General features: G+C 38.1%; 4 protein-coding genes across 9 annotated transcripts; 2 read left to right on the top strand and 2 right to left on the bottom strand.

Moving 5' to 3' along the window:
• Window positions 1-43: 43 nt before the first annotated feature.
• On the bottom strand, window positions 44-2,445 carry LOC140793729 (probable serine/threonine-protein kinase PIX13). Its single transcript, XM_073145406.1, has 6 exons — window positions 2,156-2,445; window positions 1,682-2,031; window positions 1,442-1,577; window positions 1,202-1,344; window positions 808-931; window positions 44-720 (listed from the first exon to the last, which is right to left on the bottom strand). Exons 1-6 carry the CDS (start codon window positions 2,226-2,228, stop codon window positions 269-271), a joined length of 1,278 nt encoding a protein of 425 aa, XP_073001507.1. The 5' UTR covers window positions 2,229-2,445; the 3' UTR covers window positions 44-268.
• A 2,009-nt stretch (window positions 2,446-4,454) lies between these two features.
• LOC140794183 (probable serine/threonine-protein kinase PBL21) lies at window positions 4,455-11,207 on the bottom strand. Its single transcript, XM_073146098.1, has 6 exons — window positions 10,334-11,207; window positions 10,054-10,217; window positions 9,765-9,954; window positions 6,077-6,468; window positions 5,219-5,507; window positions 4,455-4,608 (listed from the first exon to the last, which is right to left on the bottom strand). Exons 1-6 carry the CDS (start codon window positions 10,437-10,439, stop codon window positions 4,550-4,552), a joined length of 1,200 nt encoding a protein of 399 aa, XP_073002199.1. The 5' UTR covers window positions 10,440-11,207; the 3' UTR covers window positions 4,455-4,549.
• Window positions 11,208-13,965: 2,758 nt separating this feature from the next.
• LOC140793605 (HMG1/2-like protein) lies at window positions 13,966-15,512 on the top strand. Of its 2 annotated transcripts, none has more exons than XM_073145173.1 (8): window positions 13,966-14,112; window positions 14,199-14,256; window positions 14,346-14,465; window positions 14,571-14,628; window positions 14,733-14,777; window positions 14,859-14,936; window positions 15,013-15,120; window positions 15,226-15,512. In XM_073145173.1, the coding sequence occupies exons 2-8, from the start codon at window positions 14,207-14,209 to the stop codon at window positions 15,244-15,246; spliced, it is 480 nt and encodes a 159-aa protein (XP_073001274.1). In that variant the 5' UTR covers window positions 13,966-14,112; window positions 14,199-14,206; the 3' UTR covers window positions 15,247-15,512. The 2 variants fall into 2 exon arrangements, with proteins under 2 accessions (XP_073001274.1, XP_073001275.1); XM_073145174.1 differs by having other exon boundaries at window positions 14,007-14,112; window positions 14,181-14,256.
• Window positions 15,513-16,553: 1,041 nt separating this feature from the next.
• On the top strand, window positions 16,554-19,934 carry LOC140793935 (uncharacterized). Of its 5 annotated transcripts, none has more exons than XR_012110033.1 (6): window positions 16,554-16,797; window positions 16,913-17,000; window positions 17,112-17,202; window positions 17,958-18,042; window positions 18,288-18,838; window positions 19,614-19,934. XR_012110033.1 is itself a non-coding variant. In XM_073145717.1 (6 exons), exons 2-6 carry the CDS (start codon window positions 16,986-16,988, stop codon window positions 19,718-19,720), a joined length of 450 nt encoding a protein of 149 aa, XP_073001818.1. In that variant the 5' UTR covers window positions 16,624-16,797; window positions 16,913-16,985; the 3' UTR covers window positions 19,721-19,934. The 5 variants fall into 5 exon arrangements, 2 of the variants coding, with proteins under 2 accessions (XP_073001818.1, XP_073001817.1); XR_012110034.1 differs by having other exon boundaries at window positions 16,624-16,797; window positions 17,963-18,042; XM_073145717.1 differs by having other exon boundaries at window positions 16,624-16,797; window positions 17,963-18,042; window positions 18,288-18,444.
• The last annotated feature ends 247 nt before the right edge of the window (window positions 19,935-20,181 follow it).

Here is a 20,181-nt window from a genome sequence, read left to right as displayed (position 1 = left end):
GTCTCGTCTAAACGTAAGTTTGTAGCAAATGGAAGTTGTAATATTAGTGAAAATCCCAACGTAATTAAGCATATTTATAAATTATACACAGCCCATTCACATTGTTTACATTTAGATATATATATATATCACATTGATATCTATTCAGCATAGGCTATACGCCTATACCACACTCAAAACTCATATAGTACTTTGCTTTGCAAAAAGGATTGAACAAGAAACAAGTAGAAGGTTCATCCGCAAGGGACTGGACCAAAACTTTCCATGGTCACCTTACTCTTGAAGGTTGGTAACTGGCCCGCGAAGGTGTGGTGCCCGGCACGTGATAGGGCGAACGGTGGTGCACCGCGGCCGGCCCATGGTTTCGGCTTGCTGGTCGGGGGGACGAATCCCCGGGCAGTTTTGATCGGCTCCTCATCGACTCGATATCCTCCAAAATGTCAACGACTTCCTTCATCGACGGCCGGCTTTTTGGGTCACCGGCAAGACACCGGAGCGTCAATTGGGCTGCCTGGAGTGCACCTTTGGATGGATATTGGCCCTCGAGCCGCGGGTCGATTAAACGGGCCAGCTTTCGGCGATCTGATAGATACGGCTTGGCCCAATCGACCAAGTTGTGCTGCCCACTTGGGCGATTATTATCTAGAGCCCGGAGCCCAGTGAGCATTTCTAGTAGGACTACTCCAAATCCATAGACATCACTCTTCACATATAAATGCCCTAATTGATGAAAACCAAACGTTAGTAACACTTATTAGGACTAGTATGCAACTCTTATTAGCTGATTGAGACCCAAATAATTCATACCAGTAGCAACATATTCTGGAGCAGCATATCCATAGGTGCCCATAACTCTAGTAGTGACGTGGGTGTCTCCACCTGTTGGACCATTCTTTGCCAGCCCGAAGTCTGAGAGCTTCGCATTAAAGTACTAGATATAGACATGAAAGCAACAATTTGATGAGTAGTATGCCATAAAGAGAGTATTTAGTAATTGGTAGTGTGATTTAAATTTAGATGTGAAAAAAGATTTAATTATTCACATAAAAACTATAGTATGATTTGAGGATGATAACAATAGTTTGGTCATTTTATGTTTGGATGAAAAATCTAAGATATTTCAACTGAAGTTTAAAATATATAGCATAATTATATAGTATCATTTACTCTTTATATATTGATAGGGATAGAAGTAACTTACTGTGTCAAGGAGGATATTGGAAGCCTTGAAGTCCCTATAGATGACATGCTTCTCAGCTGAATGCAAGAAAGCAAGCCCACGAGCAGCTCCAATGGCGATCTTTAACCTTAGGCTCCATGAGAGTGGCTGCAGAGGTCCACCTCCTGCTCAACACGAGAGATCTCTCTTTTAATTAGTGAAATGTTTGTAATGCAATCTAATTAATCCCACATTTGTCCAAAAGAAAAAAAATCCACTCACTTCTAAAGAGGTGGTTCTCTAAGCTGCCTTTCGCCATGAACTCGTAGACCAAGAGGAGCTCCTTCTCCTCCCCGCAATAACCCAAGAGTTTGACCAAGTTGGGATGCGAAAGCCTCCCCAAGAAATTCACCTCAGACTGCAATCCCAAGAGAAGCAACAGCTAATCATTCATTTGGTCAACGCTCAAAAGGATCACATTAAAATACAATAATTTTTTTTTTCAAAATCTTGATCAGTAACCTGCCATTCTTGTAATCCTTGTACGCTCTCGGGGTTGAGCTTCTTGACGGCAACCACCATTCCGACGCCGGTCTTCGTCGGATTCAGAGTCTTCTCGTCGACCCATCCCTTGTACACCCTTCCAAATCCTCCTTCGCCAAGAACGGTGTCAGGCTTAAAGTTCCTTGTGGCGCTCCTCAGCTCTCCAAACGTGAAGATCCTGAGGTTGGGCGATTCGAGTATGCGGCCCTCGGGGTAGGCGTCGTCGCCGCTGACGCCGCTCCCCGTCGACTGCCCGTAGCTGCTGCCGCTGATGCTCGAGATCTTCTCGGTCGTGGATGCGCTACTGGGAGCCTCTGTCAACGAGGGCCCTGTCATTGACCAAAAAAGAGGCAATTTTTATTTCTTTGAAGAAAAAGAACAAACTTTCTAGCCAAATTGACAAGAATAGGTGTGAGGGAAATCAAAAGTTGGTAATCTTTCCATCAGCAATACCTTGAACTGGGAATGGGGTGTTTGGTGGGCTTACATACTTCATCGCCGCAGGCGTATCCAAGCAGTTTCCCATGTCTGCACTGCTCCTCTTTGTCTCCCTTATTGTCTCTTCTTCTATGCTCTATAGAGAGAGAGAGAGAGAGAGAGAGAGAGAGATGGGGGGGGAAATGGAAAGAAAGATGGGAGAAGGCGAAAGGAAAGAGAGTGGAGAAGGGGGTTATTTAACGCACTATTTGTTGCTTCTTGTGCAACCACTAGGGCGTTATGTCAAATTTTATCCTCAACTCGTTGTCGGATAAAGTCAAATCTTGTTATCATTAAGATCTTTTGTTAAGATGCTTCTCTTTTCATCTTGTTTTCTTATTTTTTTACTTAATTTAGATTTCACCTTGTTTGGTCTTGGATGGCGATGGTCCAGCTAACTCAATAACACACGGAGGTCGCTGGTCGCGTCATGTTAGCAACTCCTGTTGAGCAAATTCTTTATAATAAAAAGATGCTATACGTGTAGGAATACCTGAAGGACCTCAGAATTATTCTTTATCTGCTCTAATTTAATCTTTAAAAATTAGGTTAATTATACTTTATCCCCTTCCTCCTCTGTCCTTCAGCTTAAAGCACTTAATCAAACCGTGGTATATACTAAAGTGAAATTTTTTATCATATTTAATTAAATCATAGGTCGAATTTAAATATCCTTATTATAAATAAAATTATAGATAATTTGATAAACTTCTTAATATATTAGATTAAATTTTAGACGATAAAAATATATATTATATTTAATTATTTAAAATTAAATAAATATTATTTTAGATGTGTTAAAAAACTGTATTTAATATTAACTTATGATTTAGTTAAATACGATAATAATAAAAAAATAACACTTGCATTTAAGTCCAATCTAGACGATAGGAGGGGCAATTGAGCTAAACCACTGAGATAAAATATATTTTCTCTAAATATTTATCATTTTACAACTTTCTTTCGTTTGAAGGAGAAAATAACAATCCAGTCAAGAAATAAATCATAATAAACTCAAAATATATATAGCTATCACCCCAACTATTAAACTACAGTGACAGTTTACCGGCAAAGATCTTTCCAAAATCTAATGCAACCAATCGAATGGTTCAATTTCTCATTCCTTCTTGTGCTTTTAAGACAGTGGGAAAGGGGGAGAAGGTGAGGTCTAGTCAAGAACGGGAAGCCCAACACGGATTGAGCGCACGACAGTAAGTCAACTCAGACGTGTCAGCTTCTTCGGAACACCGACCGCGGGGTCGTTGACATTTCACCCTTCTCCTCGTAATTCGCGACGATGCCGGAAACTGTTTGCCCTTCCCCTGGATCCGACGGCAGAGACGAACCGGAGCAGGTTGTGGGAAAAGACAAAACTACCCTTTCACAAATAACCCCATCTAAATGCGTATGGACTATGGAGGATTTTTTTTTTTTTTTTTTTTTTTTTTTTTGCAACTAAGGTTGAGTGGGAAGTTATAATTTGTGTGAAAATTTTGGTGTTATTTGAAAATTTTCAAAAGAAAGAAGAAATTTTATTGAAGTAGTGTTGGTATCTATCAGATGATACCCACGAATGATATCACTTTGGACAGCGGACAGGCCTAACATCCACTATGATTTTATAGACAAAAGATTGTACGGATCGAGAGTCGCATCACATCATGCTACGCACAACTATTCCTTCTTCTTTTTTTGGCATTTTTATTTTGCATTCAAACCATTCAACCGATCGAGATTCAAGAATAATCTATTGAAATAGTAGGCTAAATGATCAAAAGTTCAAAACTAACATGTATTAATAATACCTGGAAGAGAGGTGCATCATTTATCTTAGTTTATTATTATTATTATTATTATTATTATTATTATTAAGAAAGCCTTATTCTGATCATGTTCTTATTTTATGGGCTCACTTTGTTCTGTTTTTTTCTAGAAAGTATTGGGATTTTGGATTCGAATGAGCCCTTTTGTATATTTATTTTTTTTAACATAAATTAAGTTGTGAATTCGTGCAGTATATAGTGTGAAACAATCCACGTAAAAAAAGAAAAAGAAAAAAAAAAAAAAAGAGTTCAGAAAGAGAAGTGGAAATATATTAGTGCCACAATCAAACCAATACATGAGAGATTCGAATCCAGAAAATATTTCATATAATATTAGCAGTTTTAACTAACTATGAAGACGTCAGCTAATCCTGGGTTTGGAATTAATTAGCACTTTTAACAAACAGCCTTATAATATTTGAAAATGAAAGCCGAGTCAAGTGGCTTTGGAATTAATCAAAGCGACCCTGGTTTTCTCTCAAACCACGTCAAAGTAGCAAAAGCCGAGGCATTGCTATTTGCTAGTTCTAATCCTACGCGGTTGTCTCTACTCTTGACAAAGTCTTTGGCTTCCAAATGTGCCAAACGTTTGCCCCCATTTTGATCCTGTCAAGTTCCATATACAGCTCAATGGATGTTAACCAAAGTATATAAAAAGAATTTATGCTTGGGTTGCTACTACGATTTCAAATTAAGACTCATTTGGCTGTAAGCCTTCAACTATTTTACCCTCCATAACAACAACATGATGGTTTAGTATCCTAAAACTGATCAGTAGAGCATATTGAGAAGCCTCTGATTACTTCAACTGATCAGGAATAGTAGCTATGAATAGAACATACAAGAACAATATCATGCTGTTTAGATTTCTGCAATTATGCAACATTGCTTCAAGGACTTTACCCAAACATGGGGCAAATGACATATCATAACAAAATATGTACACAAGACTGGAAGACTGAAAGAAAGCTTAACATCCTTATCGGTCAGCATGAACAGGTAAAAATGGCTGCTAGTTTATCTGTGATGCTGCAACGCTACATCTAATCCTTTTTTTTTCTTCTTCTTCTCTTAGCTAACTACTGGCTGCAGAAAGCTACAACACTACAAAGTCATATATAAGATTTCTCACCTCCTAGCTCATGCTGATTAACTCAGCAGGCATGTTGGTTATTTCAGAATTAAGAGAGTAAACAGTCTTAAATATATGGAGCACCTTTTCGACCGTTGCGTCTTCTGGATGGTGTACTGGCTGACTGCGGTGAGGCTGATTGCGAAGGGGAGTTCATAAAGCTGGAAGTGGGCTCAGGGATGTAGGGCTGAGATGCCACGTGATTGAGGGCGACGACAACATCTCCTACAATGGGGCGGACATGGGCCTGCTCCTGGAGACACATTGAGGTGACGACGACCAATTGGTGGAAAGCACGTGGCGGGTAACGGCCTTGCAAGACTGGATCAGCCAGTTGTGTATACTTCCTTCTATCATTAAGGTAAGGACGCGACTGCAATGCACAAAAAACACAGACCAAAATTAGAAGTATCTATACATGTAAAAGACATCATTGAATAATTTGCCTGTCTGAATATTCATAAATAACTTACCTTTTTCATGCCACTAAATAACCAGAATAACGTCCTAAATTCATACAAGCTATGGCATTTGCATATCCACTTAACAGTGACCACATTAATCCCCTTAAAAAATTTACCAATTATATCCAGTCTATAGTTACTCTATGCTGACAAAACCAGCATGTTGAAATGTTATGCAATTTTTTCTCGGATATTCTACGGTGCCTACTTTATGCTTTACAGATAATCTAAACAGGCCACTGTATGCCGCAACTGCTAATAGGGAACACCTTTTATCGCACTCAGTTAGATTTCTAGGCAACTGAATTTATATGCACTATAAACTCCAAAAATTCAGACAATTCAGCATGGGAGTAAAAGTGAGATGAAAAGACAAAAGCAGAGAACTAAATGACATTTAAATTTAGAAAGAGTTTAGCATGACAACAGCCCCCAGCAATGAGAAAGGGGCAAAAGTTTGACATATACAGATGCTTACCCATGTCAACAGATTCTGCTCCCCTCCAGTCTTTGATGAGTCAAATATCCTCCGCCCAGTGATTATCTCCAGCAAAAGCACACCGAAACTATATATATCAGACTTCAGGGTCAGCTTACCACTCAAAACATAATCAGGAGCACAGTAGCCATAAGTTCCCATCACCCTCGTGGAAACATGTGTTCTGTCGCCCACGGGTGCAAGTTTAGCAAGTCCAAAATCAGAAAGCTTGGGGTTGAAGTCATTATCTAACAAAACATTTGCAGCCTTCATATCGCGGTAAATCACAGGTGGGTTTGCAACATCATGCAAATATGTAAGTCCCTTTGCAACACCAACAGCGATTTTCATCCGAGTATTCCAGTCGAGTGGTTGTTTGTCGGGAGAAAAATCTATTTACAAGAATTTTTTTCCCAATCAACAAAAAAAGACAAGGGAGCGTATAAAAACTAAAAGATTGAAAGGTGGCATGCTCCATATATAAATGAAGTGCAAGAACCACATAGTTTGCATGCCCACAAACCAATGATTATGATCCTCTACAACAAATTTTAAATCCACATAAAATCATCCAGAGCATAAAACAGAAATACTTGTGGAATATAGCATTCATCGCAAAGTGCAAGTAATTAATTCGACCTGTTAATAAGAATAGTACAACTATTAGTTAAAGCAAGTTACATGGTCAACAAAAGTATAGTACGACAAATTAAACAAGATCAAGCATTCAATAACTCATGTTACTAGGCTTAGAGCAATGATGGTGAAGCTTCCGTCTCAAGCAAAACTATGAACCTCTGTGGTGAATAGCACCGTGTTGTGGTTAAAGCCACTGCTGGGAACACTACCTAAGAGCTCTTTTATTAGTTCATTTTCACTAAAACAAGGTCTATTGTCATAAATTTTTCATAATGCAAGTCATAAAGATATAAAAAGCATGATCAGCAAGTAATTATGTCACGCATAAGCCAAATTCTTTTGTCGACAAGTTTGTATGTTAATTCTCTCTTACATTAAGTCTGATTCGATGAACTATTTAAGCAGTCACTTTCCCGTTCAACTGTTCAGTGGGTTTATGTTCTTAATTCGGAAAGAAAGAAATGCTTATGTTACTCAAATCACAACCGTTAATTTCATAAGCGTACTTTCCTAATAAGGGCTAACATGGTTCTTTTCCTATTTCAGCTATCCTTAGTGATCTTCCGAAAATTTCCTTGTCTTCCTATTTCTTGACCTTTAAGGCCTTGTTTGCTTTCAGTTTAGGAACTCCTCCTGAACTGGTTTAGGGACCCCTAAACTGATTCAGTAATCAAATATTTTTTTAATTTTATCATATCTAATCAAGTTTACTCTCTAAAATATTAAGACTAGAAAATGAGACTAACTAATCGAATTCGGGGCTTAACCTCAAACCAAACAAGGCCTAAAAGTATATTTAAGCCCTTTTTGTGGTTTCCTCAAACACGATTGGAAATGTTCATTCAATTTTATATCCTTATTGATCATATTCCTAGTTATCTTCATCGCCACTATGCTACTTTGGTTCAGATACAGCTAAATATCTTATTACCCTACTTTCTGAAATGGTGTTAGGAAGTAAATATTGAAACAAAGACCTTTAGCAAATAGAGGATATCGGCAGGAAGACTTGCTAAATATATAAACAAAAGATTAGGCAGAAGAATCATAAGGTTTTTGTCCTTGTGCTTGAGTAAAAGCATCCAGTGAGTATGTGCTTTCTTGGATCATATATAATATCTCACTTGTAAGTCACTTCAAGCCCATTTTTCTCTCAACTCAGCATGTTAGCTGCATTCAATCAGGTTTCTTTTGACTAATGGACATATTTCCAACAAGGTGGAGAGAGCATCAAAGTTGAGCAGCAGGATATGACATCTTCTCTTGGAAGCAAAAACATAGAGATCTTTCTTCCTACTTGACAAATTGGACTCCCTCTCCTTCTAGGACAAGAAAAGAAGAAAAGAAAGTAGGAAAGAAAGAATAGAAAGGAAAGCAAAAGAAACTGAGAACAATGGTGCTACTTCCTTCTATTAACCCCTAATCATCGCATTCTTTGAGCAAATTGCTGATGCCCATATGTCCTTCCTTTTTCTCATTAAAAAGAAAATTAGTGGAGGAATTTTTATGGATTAAAATTCTGTTTAAGTAACATTGGCTTAATTTGGGTTCAAAGTCTCCGTAGAAGAGAGAACTGCTACGGTGTAGGAGTTAACTCTTATGCAAAGCAAAAGCTAATCACTTACATGTTACTCTTTATTACTTGTTTGTAACATTTCAGATATGGACTACTCCCTTTAGAGTGAATTGGACCATCAGAGCTCAAATCACACCACATCAACTGGATAGAACAAAGCTGATAGCAGAACTTCAGAAGAAAGCAGATCTGAGAGATAGGCTTCAAAGAATGAAGCAAATTTGTGGTGCCTTCCGACTATCGAAAGAATCTTATGGAAGCAAATTGGTACCTTCCTAGTATTGAAAGAATCTGTACGGAAGCTAAAATGTTCTAGGAAGTTGATGGCAGAAAAGAACTAAATCTGTTTGAACAGATACAGAGCATGGTTTTTCCATAAATGCAAAATATTATAAGAGGACATTTACACTCCCCACAGTTTCTTGGCATGACAATCTGCCAGCAGAAAAGCTAAGATGCAGTTTGCAAATGCAAAAGGAGCAGGAACGACATATTGAGTGGGGACAGAATGTGTTGTGGAAGAGGAGAATGAGAAGAGGGTGTGGAGTGTGGAGGGAGTGGCTGCTAAGTAATATTCCTGACCATGGATTATCCGCAGGTATTATGCTGGCTTTCAGCATGTTATAGCAGATCAAGTTGTAGGACTTTGTACTTGGAGCATTAACACTAGACAACAATCAGATTTGAGGAAAACAGTTTGAACCCATAACAAAGAAAACAAAATAACAAAAAGTTAAAAAAAAAAAAAAAAGAATCAACTTTAAGGCAGTCATTAGCAGAAACTGAAGCAAGTGTAATATTGACACTGGATCTGAATGGATTGTCAGAATTTCCAGACAGTGTACCAAAACTAAGAATTGAAATTGAGATGTCCAAAAGCCCTTAAACAGATAAGCAGTTTCCAAAATTCAATACAAGCGATCACATTTAACATAATAGTTCAAAGAATTATGTAAAAACCAGCCAATAGGGAATTTAAAAATAGGCTTATGTATGAGACAGAGGCCAACAACTATTTGGGAGAGGTCTTACAAGCATTCGATCAAAGGTTATTGTAAGAAACAATGATCAACAACTTCCTAATATCCACTTTTAAAAGCTAAACATCACAATATAACTGACTTCCAATTTCTGTGACCTCGTTGTCCTTCTATGATATATCATTCACCTGACAAAACGTTAATATAGAAAACTTAAAAACTTCCAAACTAAAAAATACCTGTACAGATAAAATTCACAAGAAGTTTGAAGAATACCAGTTTTACTACTGAATTAACACACTTGAACATTCACAAGTTTGTATCGCGCAAAATGGTGCGCAAAAATTGAAAGAGAAAATCCTACCCTTTACAGGAAACCAGCAGCAATAGCATCTCCCATCACTTCCAACAACTGATCAAACAAAGATCTAATCTAACATAATGCTAGATCAAAGCTTACTATTCTAGAGTTCCCAGAGTTAGAATGACTTACTAAATAAATGATCTTCCAAGCTGCCCTGTGGCATGTACTCATAAACTAAAAGCCTTTCGTCTCCCTCAGCACAGTACCCAATTAAGCTAACAAGATTAGAATGCCTCAACATGATCAGCATGAGAATCTCCACAAGAAATTCCTTGCTTCCCTGGAGACCATCCCGATTGAGCTGTTTGACTGCCACCACCTGTTCATTAAAACCCCATTTTGATGCATACATCTTCCAACCAAGACGCTAGTAACAGAGTGGATCAACGAGAAGCCAAAAACAAAAACAAAAACTCACTTGTCCTGAATCAAGCCTTCCTTTGAAGACCCTACCAAAACCCCCCTCTCCGATCAAATTAGTGTCTTTAAAATTCTGGGTAGCGACGGCAAGATCGCGAAAGGTAAAGCTCCGGGCTCCGCTATTCCTTTCAACTGTAAAAGATGGCACCTTTCTCTCCACCGCTGCCAAACATCCCAACCAAAACTCAAACAAGTAGTTAGAAAGGAGCTTCTCAATAACGTAAGAACCGAATCGAACTTAAATAAGATTAAAAAATGTATATATCCAAAGTATCCACCTGAAGATTCGACGAGGAACTGAGAATTCGATCGTGCACCGGCGCTATCCTCGATCCTATTGCTCGTCTCCCTCGGCCGAGGGCTAAAACAAGAAAAGCAACCCATCTCCCACAAATCTTCAAATCCAAACGCAAGACCCAAATCAAAGAACTAGAATCTCCTCCTCCTATCCTGACCTACCCACATTGCCCACACTCACTCTCTTTGCCAAGAAATCTCAACCCTTACCCAAGCCTGACAGAGTTTTTTTTTTCCTCTCTCCTCTCTCTCTTATGGTTAAAGAAACACTTCAAAGGCTACAGAACACAGAAATCAGATAAATCTAAGACCAAACCAGATCCACCCCAAACCCCGTGAAAGGAGAATATACTGATACCCAGACCTTGCAATATAAAAAACCCAATTTAAAAGCAAACAAAAAGACTAGATTTTGTTAAGAAATCAGCAAGAATTCGGACCCGAGAGGAGGGGATAAAGATGGGAGAAGTAAAAGTATTTGGAGAACGCGATTCCCCCTCCTTTATAGGCAAACGCGGAGTTCCTCGCGTAACACAGAGTTCCTCGCGTAACACAGAGTTGGGAAAATAGAAAGCTGGGAACTTTCTCTCTCTACCTTCACCCTTTTCTCTCTCACTTCATTAAAAACCGGACCTTGCAGTCTCTAGAAAGCGAACTTTTCGCTCACCCTCTCTCTCCCCTCTCTCTCTGTAGAAAGCTTATCACTTTCCTTTCCCGCGAGGTGGGAGGAGAGGGAAAGAGAAGACAAAGAAGGGAGAGGATGAGGAGGATGCGGAAGAGGAGAGAGAAAACCGCGGGCAAATTTCCTCTGCGCAGTGGCCAGTGCAGTGTGCGTCCCTTTCTCTTTCCATAGATGAAAAGGTTTCCATCTCATCAATCTCTCTTTCTATCTCCGGCCCCAAGTCAATGCGATGATGTAAATGTAGTATCGAAAGAGGGTCCCAACCATCCCCTCGCCTCTTATTCGAAAGGAAACGAATAAAGCTTTTCCATTTTAGCTCTTCCTTTTTCATCCAACACCCTGTGCTATACGTTTATTACAGTTTGCACCTTTCTTTTCACTATTTCTTAATACAACCCTTCTTTTTCATAATTATAAAAACATCCTACTATTTTTCACATAAACCCCCCTTAACTATTTCCTACTATATGTCTGTCTATTAGATAGGAACGCAACGAGATAGATCCAGGAGACCTCCATAGCATGCATATTAGAGCACGAATAGATAAAAGAATGTGAATAAGGACCAGAATAGGGGAGGGGACTGGGGATAGGTGTGGAATTGGATGGAGGAGGATAAAGGGATTGGGGAAGGAGATGGTGGATGCCAGTGGAAGCAATTAAGAGAGAGGAAACTTTGGTTGGATGAGATCATTACATCTTGGCATCAATATTATTTATGAGCTTTAGTGTGTTGGTAGGCTTACCAAACAAAGGAATATACTTATATAAGTTTTATTCTTAAAAATTGAGGGGAAAAAAAAAGTAATGCTATATATATATATATATATATATAATTTTGCATTTATGCGTTAAAAATAGCTGATCTAGAGAGGAAAAAATTATTTCGTATTAATTAATACGAACGTTCATTTGGTCAAAGAATCTTGACAAAGTTTGCCCACTCATGAAAAGTCGAAGGCCAAGTCTCAATCGCATAAATAATTTCATTCTTAAGCAAATTAAATATTAGATTTGGTCGAGGATAGTCTACGTACGTCGATTTGAATATATTAACAAAATAATTTTGTCCGAATCTAGAAGACGATGTGGTCGTGTATGTTTCAAGCGCACTATTTCCTTTAGATTGTATATTTTTGACCGGAAATCTCGGCGAGCCAGTTTGCATCCATTAGAGTTTCTGTCTTGATTAATATACTCTTTTAATTGAGCGCCAAACATACTATGTTATAATAAATATAACAAATTACTATTTGTATGACAAATAGAACGGTGAGTCATAAATATAGGGAACGAATTGGCACAAAGAATTAAAATAATCAAGTAGTAATTTTATGCATATAAGAAGGAGGTGGTACGTATTCGGTGTGCAATTTGTCACGAGGCATGGGACCTCGTGGTGTATTTTTCTGCGAGAGTCACGTGCTCTAGCAGAGTTGTGATGTCGACTCTTGGGAGCTATACTTAGTCCAAAGTCCAAACTGCCAAATTGGTAGGCAAGTTATGTGTGAAACAATCTAGTGCTTCGTCGGTTGGATATATTCGTTTTTTTTTTTTTCCGGTGGCTTCCGACGTGTCAAGTAATAAGTGACGTGGAACAGTTACTAATTTACTCCGGAAGGTAAAAACTGTGGTTTGTGTTCACAAATGTCAATCATTTTTCTAACGACATGAGTCTCATCTCATATCCAATTATATACTTGTTACTGGGATTAAGGCTTTGATACTGTTTGTCCTTATAAGAAGAAACAGCATTGAAGCCACTTGAAAAGTTAAGCATTTCTCACAGTTAGAAGCTGTGGCAGCCTCGGCAGCTAGCAGCATACAACCAACCAGCTTTGTCCCAGGAGAATGTTGGGCACTGAGCTCGATTTTTCTCACAGCATGCAAAATGAGGTTTGCATACATACAACCTGGATGCTTTTGCTACGTAAATAAGAACCATCTTTTTCATGAGTTCAGAAAGCCAATCCAGTCGAAGAGATAGTGAGGTTTTAATTCTACGCCAAAGAAGAGATGGCTTTCTTCTCTCTAGAGTTCAACATTGATAGCAGAAGATATTCGCAGCTGTGTCAAAAACTCAACGTACAAAGCCACAGCTTATTATATATATCCTGTTTCTGCACCAAAAGGTGTGATTCTTGTTATGTAATGAAGCAAAGACAAAACAAACAACAAGAGAAGTTGAGGATTTTTTGTGCTCAGAACCTGATGTCTCCTCTGGTTATAACACAAACAGCGCAAACATTGCTGCCCACAGAATATGAATCGGGATTTTTTTTTTAATTTACTTTTTAATCTCATGCTGTTTCTCAAATTAAATGCATGCTCGCCGACCACGGCTTATCTTTTTTTCCTATGCTAAATTAGATTATTTAAATTATTTCATACGATAAGCTTAATTATAATTTGATAAAATTTATCTTTTCTCTGTGTTTTCTTACTAAGTTTTTTCTACAATTGTTCTCACTTATCTCTTCTCTCCTTCCATTTGTCTATCTTTTCTTTTACTCAAACAAGATTATAAATACATAAAATTAGGAATGAAATAATTATTTAATATTTTCTGTTAGTACTATCGGAGGATATAAACGGTTTTTAGAGTTTAAATGATCAATATGTATTTAAAAAAAATAATAAAGGTGTATACTGGAGGTATCCTACAAAATTATTAGAAAAAATTTTATATGAATATTTATTTGTGTATGAATATTTTTGTATATTATGAATATACAAAAATATTTTTATTAGAAATATTTATATACAAAAATATTTGTATATATTCGTCAATGAGGGGTTAACAACCGGAACTAGGAATCGTAAAGAGGAGCGAATAAGAGCAGATCTCACGGATCGCCAACGTGGCACTATTATATATTTATTTTTTATCGTATCCCTCCCAAAATATCGTTTCCTTCCATGTGGCGAATAGTGACTACCAAACTCGTATCCGTAATTGCGTATCTCCTTACACCGCCCTTGTTTCTCTCTCTCTCTCTCTGTTTCTCTCGCTATACTTTGCCTTTCCTATCGCTCTCTGTTCCAAACCCTAACCCTAACCCTAACCCGAACTCCGAGGTATGTACCCCTCTATTTTTCCGGTATTCTATCGATTTCTCTTCGATCTCCACTTTATTCTCACGTAGATTGGTGTTCTCTTACAGTTTACGCGATGAAAGGGGACAAATCTAAGGCGGGAACGTCGAAGAAGGATGATACCAAGTGAGTTTGTTCTCTTGTTTGATTTTCTAGGTCTGTATGTTTTTTAGATCTAGCGGTTTTAAGATTTGACCGCTTTTGGTTCCTTGAAGGCTCTCTGTGAAGCGGAAGGCCGCTGGTGCGGTCGGGAAGAAGCCGTCGAAGAGAGAGAAGAATCTCGGCAAGGATCCTAACAAGCCCAAGAGGCCTCCGAGCGCCTTCTTCGTCTTCATGTAAGCCCGGAATTTCTATCTATTCTCTTCTTTTTGGGGGTCTATTTTGCGATTACAAATTTTAACTGAGTAGTTTTGCTAAGTTTTCTGTTGTTTTATGCGAAGGGAGGAGTTCAGGAAGCAATTCCAGGAAAAGAATCCTAACAACAAGCTCGTCTCCGTTGTAAGCAGCTATATCTTCTCCTCACTTTTTTTTTTTGTGGGGTTCTCTTTCCTTATCAAAGATGACGCCTTTTTATGCTTATAGTTCTCATTATCTTAAATTAGGTTAGCAAAGCCGGTGGGGCCAAGTGGAAAACGATGTCCGAGGCTGTGAGTAGTTTTTTCCGCTATGGAAATTTACTGTTATGTCATATGTTAAAATTCCTAATACTCCTTTATCCAAAATCACAGGATAAGGCTCCTTACCAAGCAAAGGCAGCCAAGCGCAAGTCTGACTATGAGAAAAGCATGGCTGCATACAATAAAAAGGTAATGCAATTGCTAAGGATTGCCATGTGATTTGTGCTGGTCAATCAATCATTATATCCTTGTTGTCGGAAATTAGGCCGAGGGCGGTGGCGGAGAGAATGCTAGTGCTGAAGAAGAGGAGGAGGAAGGATCTGACAAGTCCAAGTCCGAGGTCGAGGACGAGGAAGAAGAAGGTGGTGCAGAGGTGAACACTTGCTTCTCTATGCTCAAGTCCTAATTTGTTAGTCTAAGCAAGTATATTTTTCATAGATTTATTCCTAAAATTTGGTTTGATCTTTTGCGCTTGCAGGAAGAGGATGATGAAGAGTAAATAGGAACTGGCAATCTAGGTGTAACAAGTGGGGGGCTTAGAGCACTTTAGTTTAGTAGTCTCTTTTGTTCTTCTGAAAGGAGGGATAGACTTGGAGAAATGACAAAGTACAAGTAGAGTCCTTTGTTTCTTTTTGTTTTTTTACCCCTTTAGCTGATGTAGAAAAAAGCTGTGTAATTTAAGTGCTAGTACCCCTCATGTAAGACTTATGTTCTTTTGTTTGCTTAATGCTGATCAGAGGCCTCTGATGGGATGCCATTGTCGTCTGCTGCAGTTTATCCTGTTCTATTTACTTCTCTGCCTCTCTCTCTCTCTCTCTTTTGGATGTGGAAAATGTGAAAATTTTGTTACTCCACCTTATGTTGGACTGAAATCGCGAGTTATTCATTCTAGAATAGACTTTTTAACTCTACTTATTGGTTAAGCTATGTTGTTGTAGCTGTTGAATCTATTTACCTTGTAATGTTTATGTGCTTTCTGATTTGTGCACTTTATGCCTAGACTTTTCAAGAGCACCAAGTAATTTAGCAGTTGGTTATTGATCTAGACATGTTGACCTTTTGACATTTTGTACGCATGCATTGAATTTGAGGTAGATGGAAGCTTTTGATATGCTGTAGTGTGGACTGTGGATTTTGACAGGTTTGTCTTCATTAGCTAACAATAAAATTTGATGATAGTAACTACTGGTATTCCAAGTTTGACATTATATGTCGTGTGTGATTCACTCATTTTTTTAACATTTCACCAAGTCGCTATGTACGTTAGATTGGTTGTTTGAAGTGAAATACTTCTCGTACTGATAAACTCACTAGATTTCTCTCTTCAAAGTGCTAGTTAGTCTATTCCCAGATCTTTACGCTTTGTTATATGTTAAGCCGTTCCCTTGATACATACAAATATTGGCACAGGGCAAACGTGAGTTGGTTTATAGGTGGTCCAAATGCTTTTGTACTGTGAAATGTTTGGAAGCATTTAGCTAAGTTAACTGATATCTTCAGTTTCTTGTGTGACACTGACTGCTTATACTTTTTAATTTAGCATATAAAATTGAGTGATTATATTCTGTTCATAATTTATGTATATTTTACTTTTAATAAAGTGCAATCAATCTATTATTAATAAATAAATTAAATATATTTAAATTGTAAAAAAATTTACATGATACTGTTCATAGATATTGTTGAACTCTCGTGTAGCTTGATTTTTACTCATCTTTTGTGTATTTTATTTAGTTGGTGTATAAGTCTGAAGCATGAATAAACTATTTATGCATATATATGTAAGAATGGGGGTGTAATAATTTTATCACAAGTTTTTTTTGTTTGAGATTAGAAAACGTACATAAACCACAGTTAAGCGCACTCTCGAGAGAGTGCTGTTTGAGTGTTATTTACATAATCATGATATTTTTTTAATAGTTAACTAATAATTATAATTAAGGTTTGGAGAGAAAAGAAAAAGAAAGCATCGATCCACGGATCCGAGACCCAAAAAATCCACGCCATGGCCGCCTCTCCAAGCAGATGCTTCCTCGTCACGGGTCCCCCGGTAAGTAAGCTTCCCATCTCTCTCTCTTTCTTCTGATCAAAACCCTACTTTTACTGGTACAACAAGGAAGAGATGTGCATTTCTGAACGATATCTATGTTGCGGAAATGGGATAGGGAGTGGGGAAGACGACGCTGGTGATGCGAGTTTTGGAAAGCTTGAGGGCTTCGCACCCTCACCTCAATATCCATGGATTCTACACCCGTACTTCTCTTTATCTCTCACTTGCTCTCCTCTTCTCTTTCTTTTTTATTTGCCCTAAACTTACCTTTCGTACTTTCTCTCTCTCTGCCTCTCTCTCTCATGGCGTGGTAGGGGAGGTTAGAGAGGGTTCCGAGAGGGTTGGCTTCGAGGTCGTCACTATGGACGGTCGACGTTGTCCCCTGGCCTCCTCCAAAGTTTCAAGGTCTCTTCTTTCTTCTTCTTCTTATCTTTCTGATCCTGCGATTGTATTACTGATTTAATGGCTGATACGAACTGAGGTTTCCTCAAATGTATGACATCTCTTCTTGGAAAAGAACGTATCTTTGCCCACCCAACTTGAATCCAGTTAGATCTTTGCTAAACATCATTCTTAGCTGGGCCTTAATCTAGTCCTTTATAGTAAAATCTCATCTCGGTACGTTTAATTGACTATTGTCATGTTGATCCTTGGAGAAATACAAGTTAGTATATATTGACTTCGTGTCTGCCCATGCCATGTAGACTAGATTTAAAGATGATAAAGGTTATCTTTGGTATTTCCCTCAAGCAACATAGTACTGATAGGCATTAGAATTTCAATTCGGTTTAGAGTGTGTTTGAGTGGAGTTCAATGGAACGCCTGATTTCAGTGTAGTGACTTTCTAATTTCAAAAAATGAAGCAAAAAATAAAAAGTTAAGTTATTTTTGGTAGGCTAGAATTAGAGTGTTAAACAGTAAGCCTAAACTGAATCAAATAGTAGTCTAAAAAAGGTATAGATGGATTGAAATTATGCACCACAATGAGCTCTCTTAACTGTTGAATATTCTTTATATGATGTTGCTAGTGCTTCATACGCGATTTTTATCCATCTTTGTGCCTTTTGCAGTAAGTCCTTCTAGATACTTTGTATCTTTTCTTTGTCACAAAGAGCTGAATTTCTCCCTTGGAATTAACTTATTTATTCTTTAAATTGTAGCACAGAGTCTCTCAGATGGCCTACCGTCGGAAAGTACAAAGTAGATGTGGCATCATTTGAATCACTGGCATTGCCTGAGTTGCAGGTAAGCAGTGTTTCCTAGGTTTAAATTACTCAAGTATACCAGAAGCCGAGTAATGCCTTTACTGGGATACTTCTTGCTCATAAGATCTTTGCATAGTATTTCCGAACAATGTGTATCAGGATGCACCTTGATCAAATAGAACCCTATTGCTCCACTGTGGTTCACCGTGACCAGCATGGGATGCTGGAAACCATATTGATGGTTAGAGAAGCTGATCAACTGCAAATTACATGTTGTAATATCAGGTAAAAGAGGACACGGATCTCTTTGTCATTGATGAAGTGGGTAAAATGGAGTTCTTCAGTTCAGCATTTTTCCCCGCTGTTCTGAAAGTTCTTGAATCCGACATTCCTATTCTGGCATCCATACCTATACCGAAATTTGGACGGGACATCCCTGGGGGTACTCTCTTTTCCTCATTTAGTAACTTGATGAAAAGTCTATGCTTAATCACGGATGGACTCCTAGTTATTGTGTTATGCTGGTTGATATTTCTTATCTTTTGTACATCATCACCATTGTGAATGTCCACAACTGTTACATCTCAGCTCTATACCTCTATGTTCTTGCCACCAATCAGAACTTTCTATTTATTTTATTATCCGATGAAAGCTTCTGCTTGTGAATTGCGATATGCTGTCCTCCATAATCTTGATTGCTCGAGATATGGTTGGTTCATGTTAACAAACTTCTCAGTCGTTATATCAACATAGCTCTGCGTCATGCCTCTAACCCCCCCGCAGCAGAAAAAGTAAAGAAAATAAGGAACAGGAGAAAGCAGTATCAAAACTTCACGGTAGTTCTTTTGTCTTTCTTTGCTGCTAAGAATTTTGGATTAGATTATAGGGACTGTTCACATCTTGTTTGTGGCTGCTTAGGTTCCATTTGTAGGATGGTTTTGTTTGTGTCGACCTTTATCATCTTATGGTAAGCAGTCATGAAATGTGATGAGCTTGGGTATTCTTGCCCCTCATGCCAAATATAAGTGAATCACTTGAGGCAGAAACTTTCAAGATAATTTAATTTTAGATCAATTTAGTTGCACATATACATGATTCTCATCTTTAGTTATCACATATTGACATGACATCAACATGCTTATATTTTCCTTTCTTCTTCCCAAGACCTGAAGTCGCTGTACTACTTTTACCATTGCAACACAGGCTTCACATTTTGCTATATGGAATGTTAAGATTAAGCATGTCTTCCCTGAACCTGAGTTAAGAGAAACCTGAAATTTACCTTTGATATGCTATCTACATAGGAGGAATTAAAGAATAATGTTCCTCCATGGATTTCCCTCTTCTTTTGTTAACTGTGTATTCTTGAAGAGGAGAAAGGAAAAAAGTTGCTTAATAATTTATTACGAGTTTGAAAGTCATTCCTTTATTTCTGTGCTATTTATAGTTTTTTCATTTTTCAAACTAAGGCCAGTTATAAGCTTCCAGAGGTAGATGAATATGTTGATTTTTTTGTCTTCAAATCCTAATAGTGCTTGATTATTTTAGCTCCCCTAACAAAAATTCTTTGCTTTACCACTGTCTGAAATCGATGTGTTTCGTGCTATGCAGTAGCGAGATTGAGGAACCATCCTGGAGCTGCTCTGTTCACGTTAAATACAGGAAACAGAGATACGATAAGAGAGAATATCTACCGACAGTTGGCGGACATGTTGTAGAAGCATTGATCTTCCCCACCAACTCATGTTTGCTAACAATTCAGTGACCACTGTGAAATATTGACCTTGAATAGTTTCATTCTTAGGAGTTCTTTCTATTTGACTTGTCAAGTGATTGCAAGCAATCCAATCCCATTCGCGGTTGTAGTCTGATCGAACTATATAAGCTCTAGTTGTTTTGAAATTTTGATGCATGGATGACAGCCATTTATTATATCAATGAAGGGTCTATAACAAACCAAAAATATCAATACAAGATGTCCTCAAATGATTAGGAGTTGAGCAGGCTTATCTTATTTGTTCATGGTGCAGCGTGGCTTGTTTTGCAACCAGAGCTAGTCTGCATATCCCATGAACAACTTGTTGATGGTAATTATTGTACTCGAAATAGTTGGAGCTGTTTTGTGGACAAAACTAAAGCGAAGTTGATGCCAAAGCTCCCTTGCCCATGATGGTACTAT

The sequence above is a fragment of the Typha latifolia genome, chromosome 8 (genome assembly GCF_019914945.1).
Source record: "Typha latifolia isolate L0001 chromosome 8, TyphaL0001v2, whole genome shotgun sequence".
Lineage (NCBI taxonomy): Eukaryota > Viridiplantae > Streptophyta > Magnoliopsida > Poales > Typhaceae > Typha > Typha latifolia.
This window is presented reverse-complemented; position numbering and strand designations above follow the sequence as displayed.

Bases quoted from the DNA above. Each gene is read 5' to 3' on its own strand.
- LOC140793935 (XM_073145716.1), top strand. From the start codon at position 16,753: ATGGCCGCCTCTCCAAGCAGATGCTTCCTCGTCACGGGTCCCCCG. The intron at 17,203-17,957 runs GTCTCTTCTTTC...TTTAAATTGTAG, and splicing joins GCCTCCTCCAAAGTTTCAAG to CACAGAGTCTCTCAGATGGC. The intron at 18,445-19,613 runs GTACTCTCTTTT...CGTGCTATGCAG, and splicing joins TGGACGGGACATCCCTGGGG to TAGCGAGATTGAGGAACCAT.
- LOC140794183 (XM_073146098.1), bottom strand. From the start codon at position 10,439: ATGGGTTGCTTTTCTTGTTTTAGCCCTCGGCCGAGGGAGACGAGCAAT. The intron at 6,469-9,764 runs GTAAGTCATTCT...TCTTGTAAATAG, and splicing joins CTTGGAAGATCATTTATTTA to ATTTTTCTCCCGACAAACAA. The intron at 4,609-5,218 runs GTGCTCCATATA...GGAACTTGACAG, and splicing joins AAGACGCAACGGTCGAAAAG to GATCAAAATGGGGGCAAACG.
- LOC140793729 (XM_073145406.1), bottom strand. From the start codon at position 2,228: ATGGGAAACTGCTTGGATACGCCTGCGGCGATGAAGTATGTAAGCCCA. The intron at 932-1,201 runs GTAAGTTACTTC...GTCTATATCTAG, and splicing joins CCAATATCCTCCTTGACACA to TACTTTAATGCGAAGCTCTC. The intron at 721-807 runs GTATGAATTATT...TTCATCAATTAG, and splicing joins TCCAGAATATGTTGCTACTG to GGCATTTATATGTGAAGAGT.
- LOC140793605 (XM_073145173.1), top strand. From the start codon at position 14,207: ATGAAAGGGGACAAATCTAAGGCGGGAACGTCGAAGAAGGATGATACC. The intron at 14,466-14,570 runs GTAAGCCCGGAA...TTTTATGCGAAG, and splicing joins AGCGCCTTCTTCGTCTTCAT to GGAGGAGTTCAGGAAGCAAT. The intron at 15,121-15,225 runs GTGAACACTTGC...TTGCGCTTGCAG, and splicing joins AAGAAGAAGGTGGTGCAGAG to GAAGAGGATGATGAAGAGTA.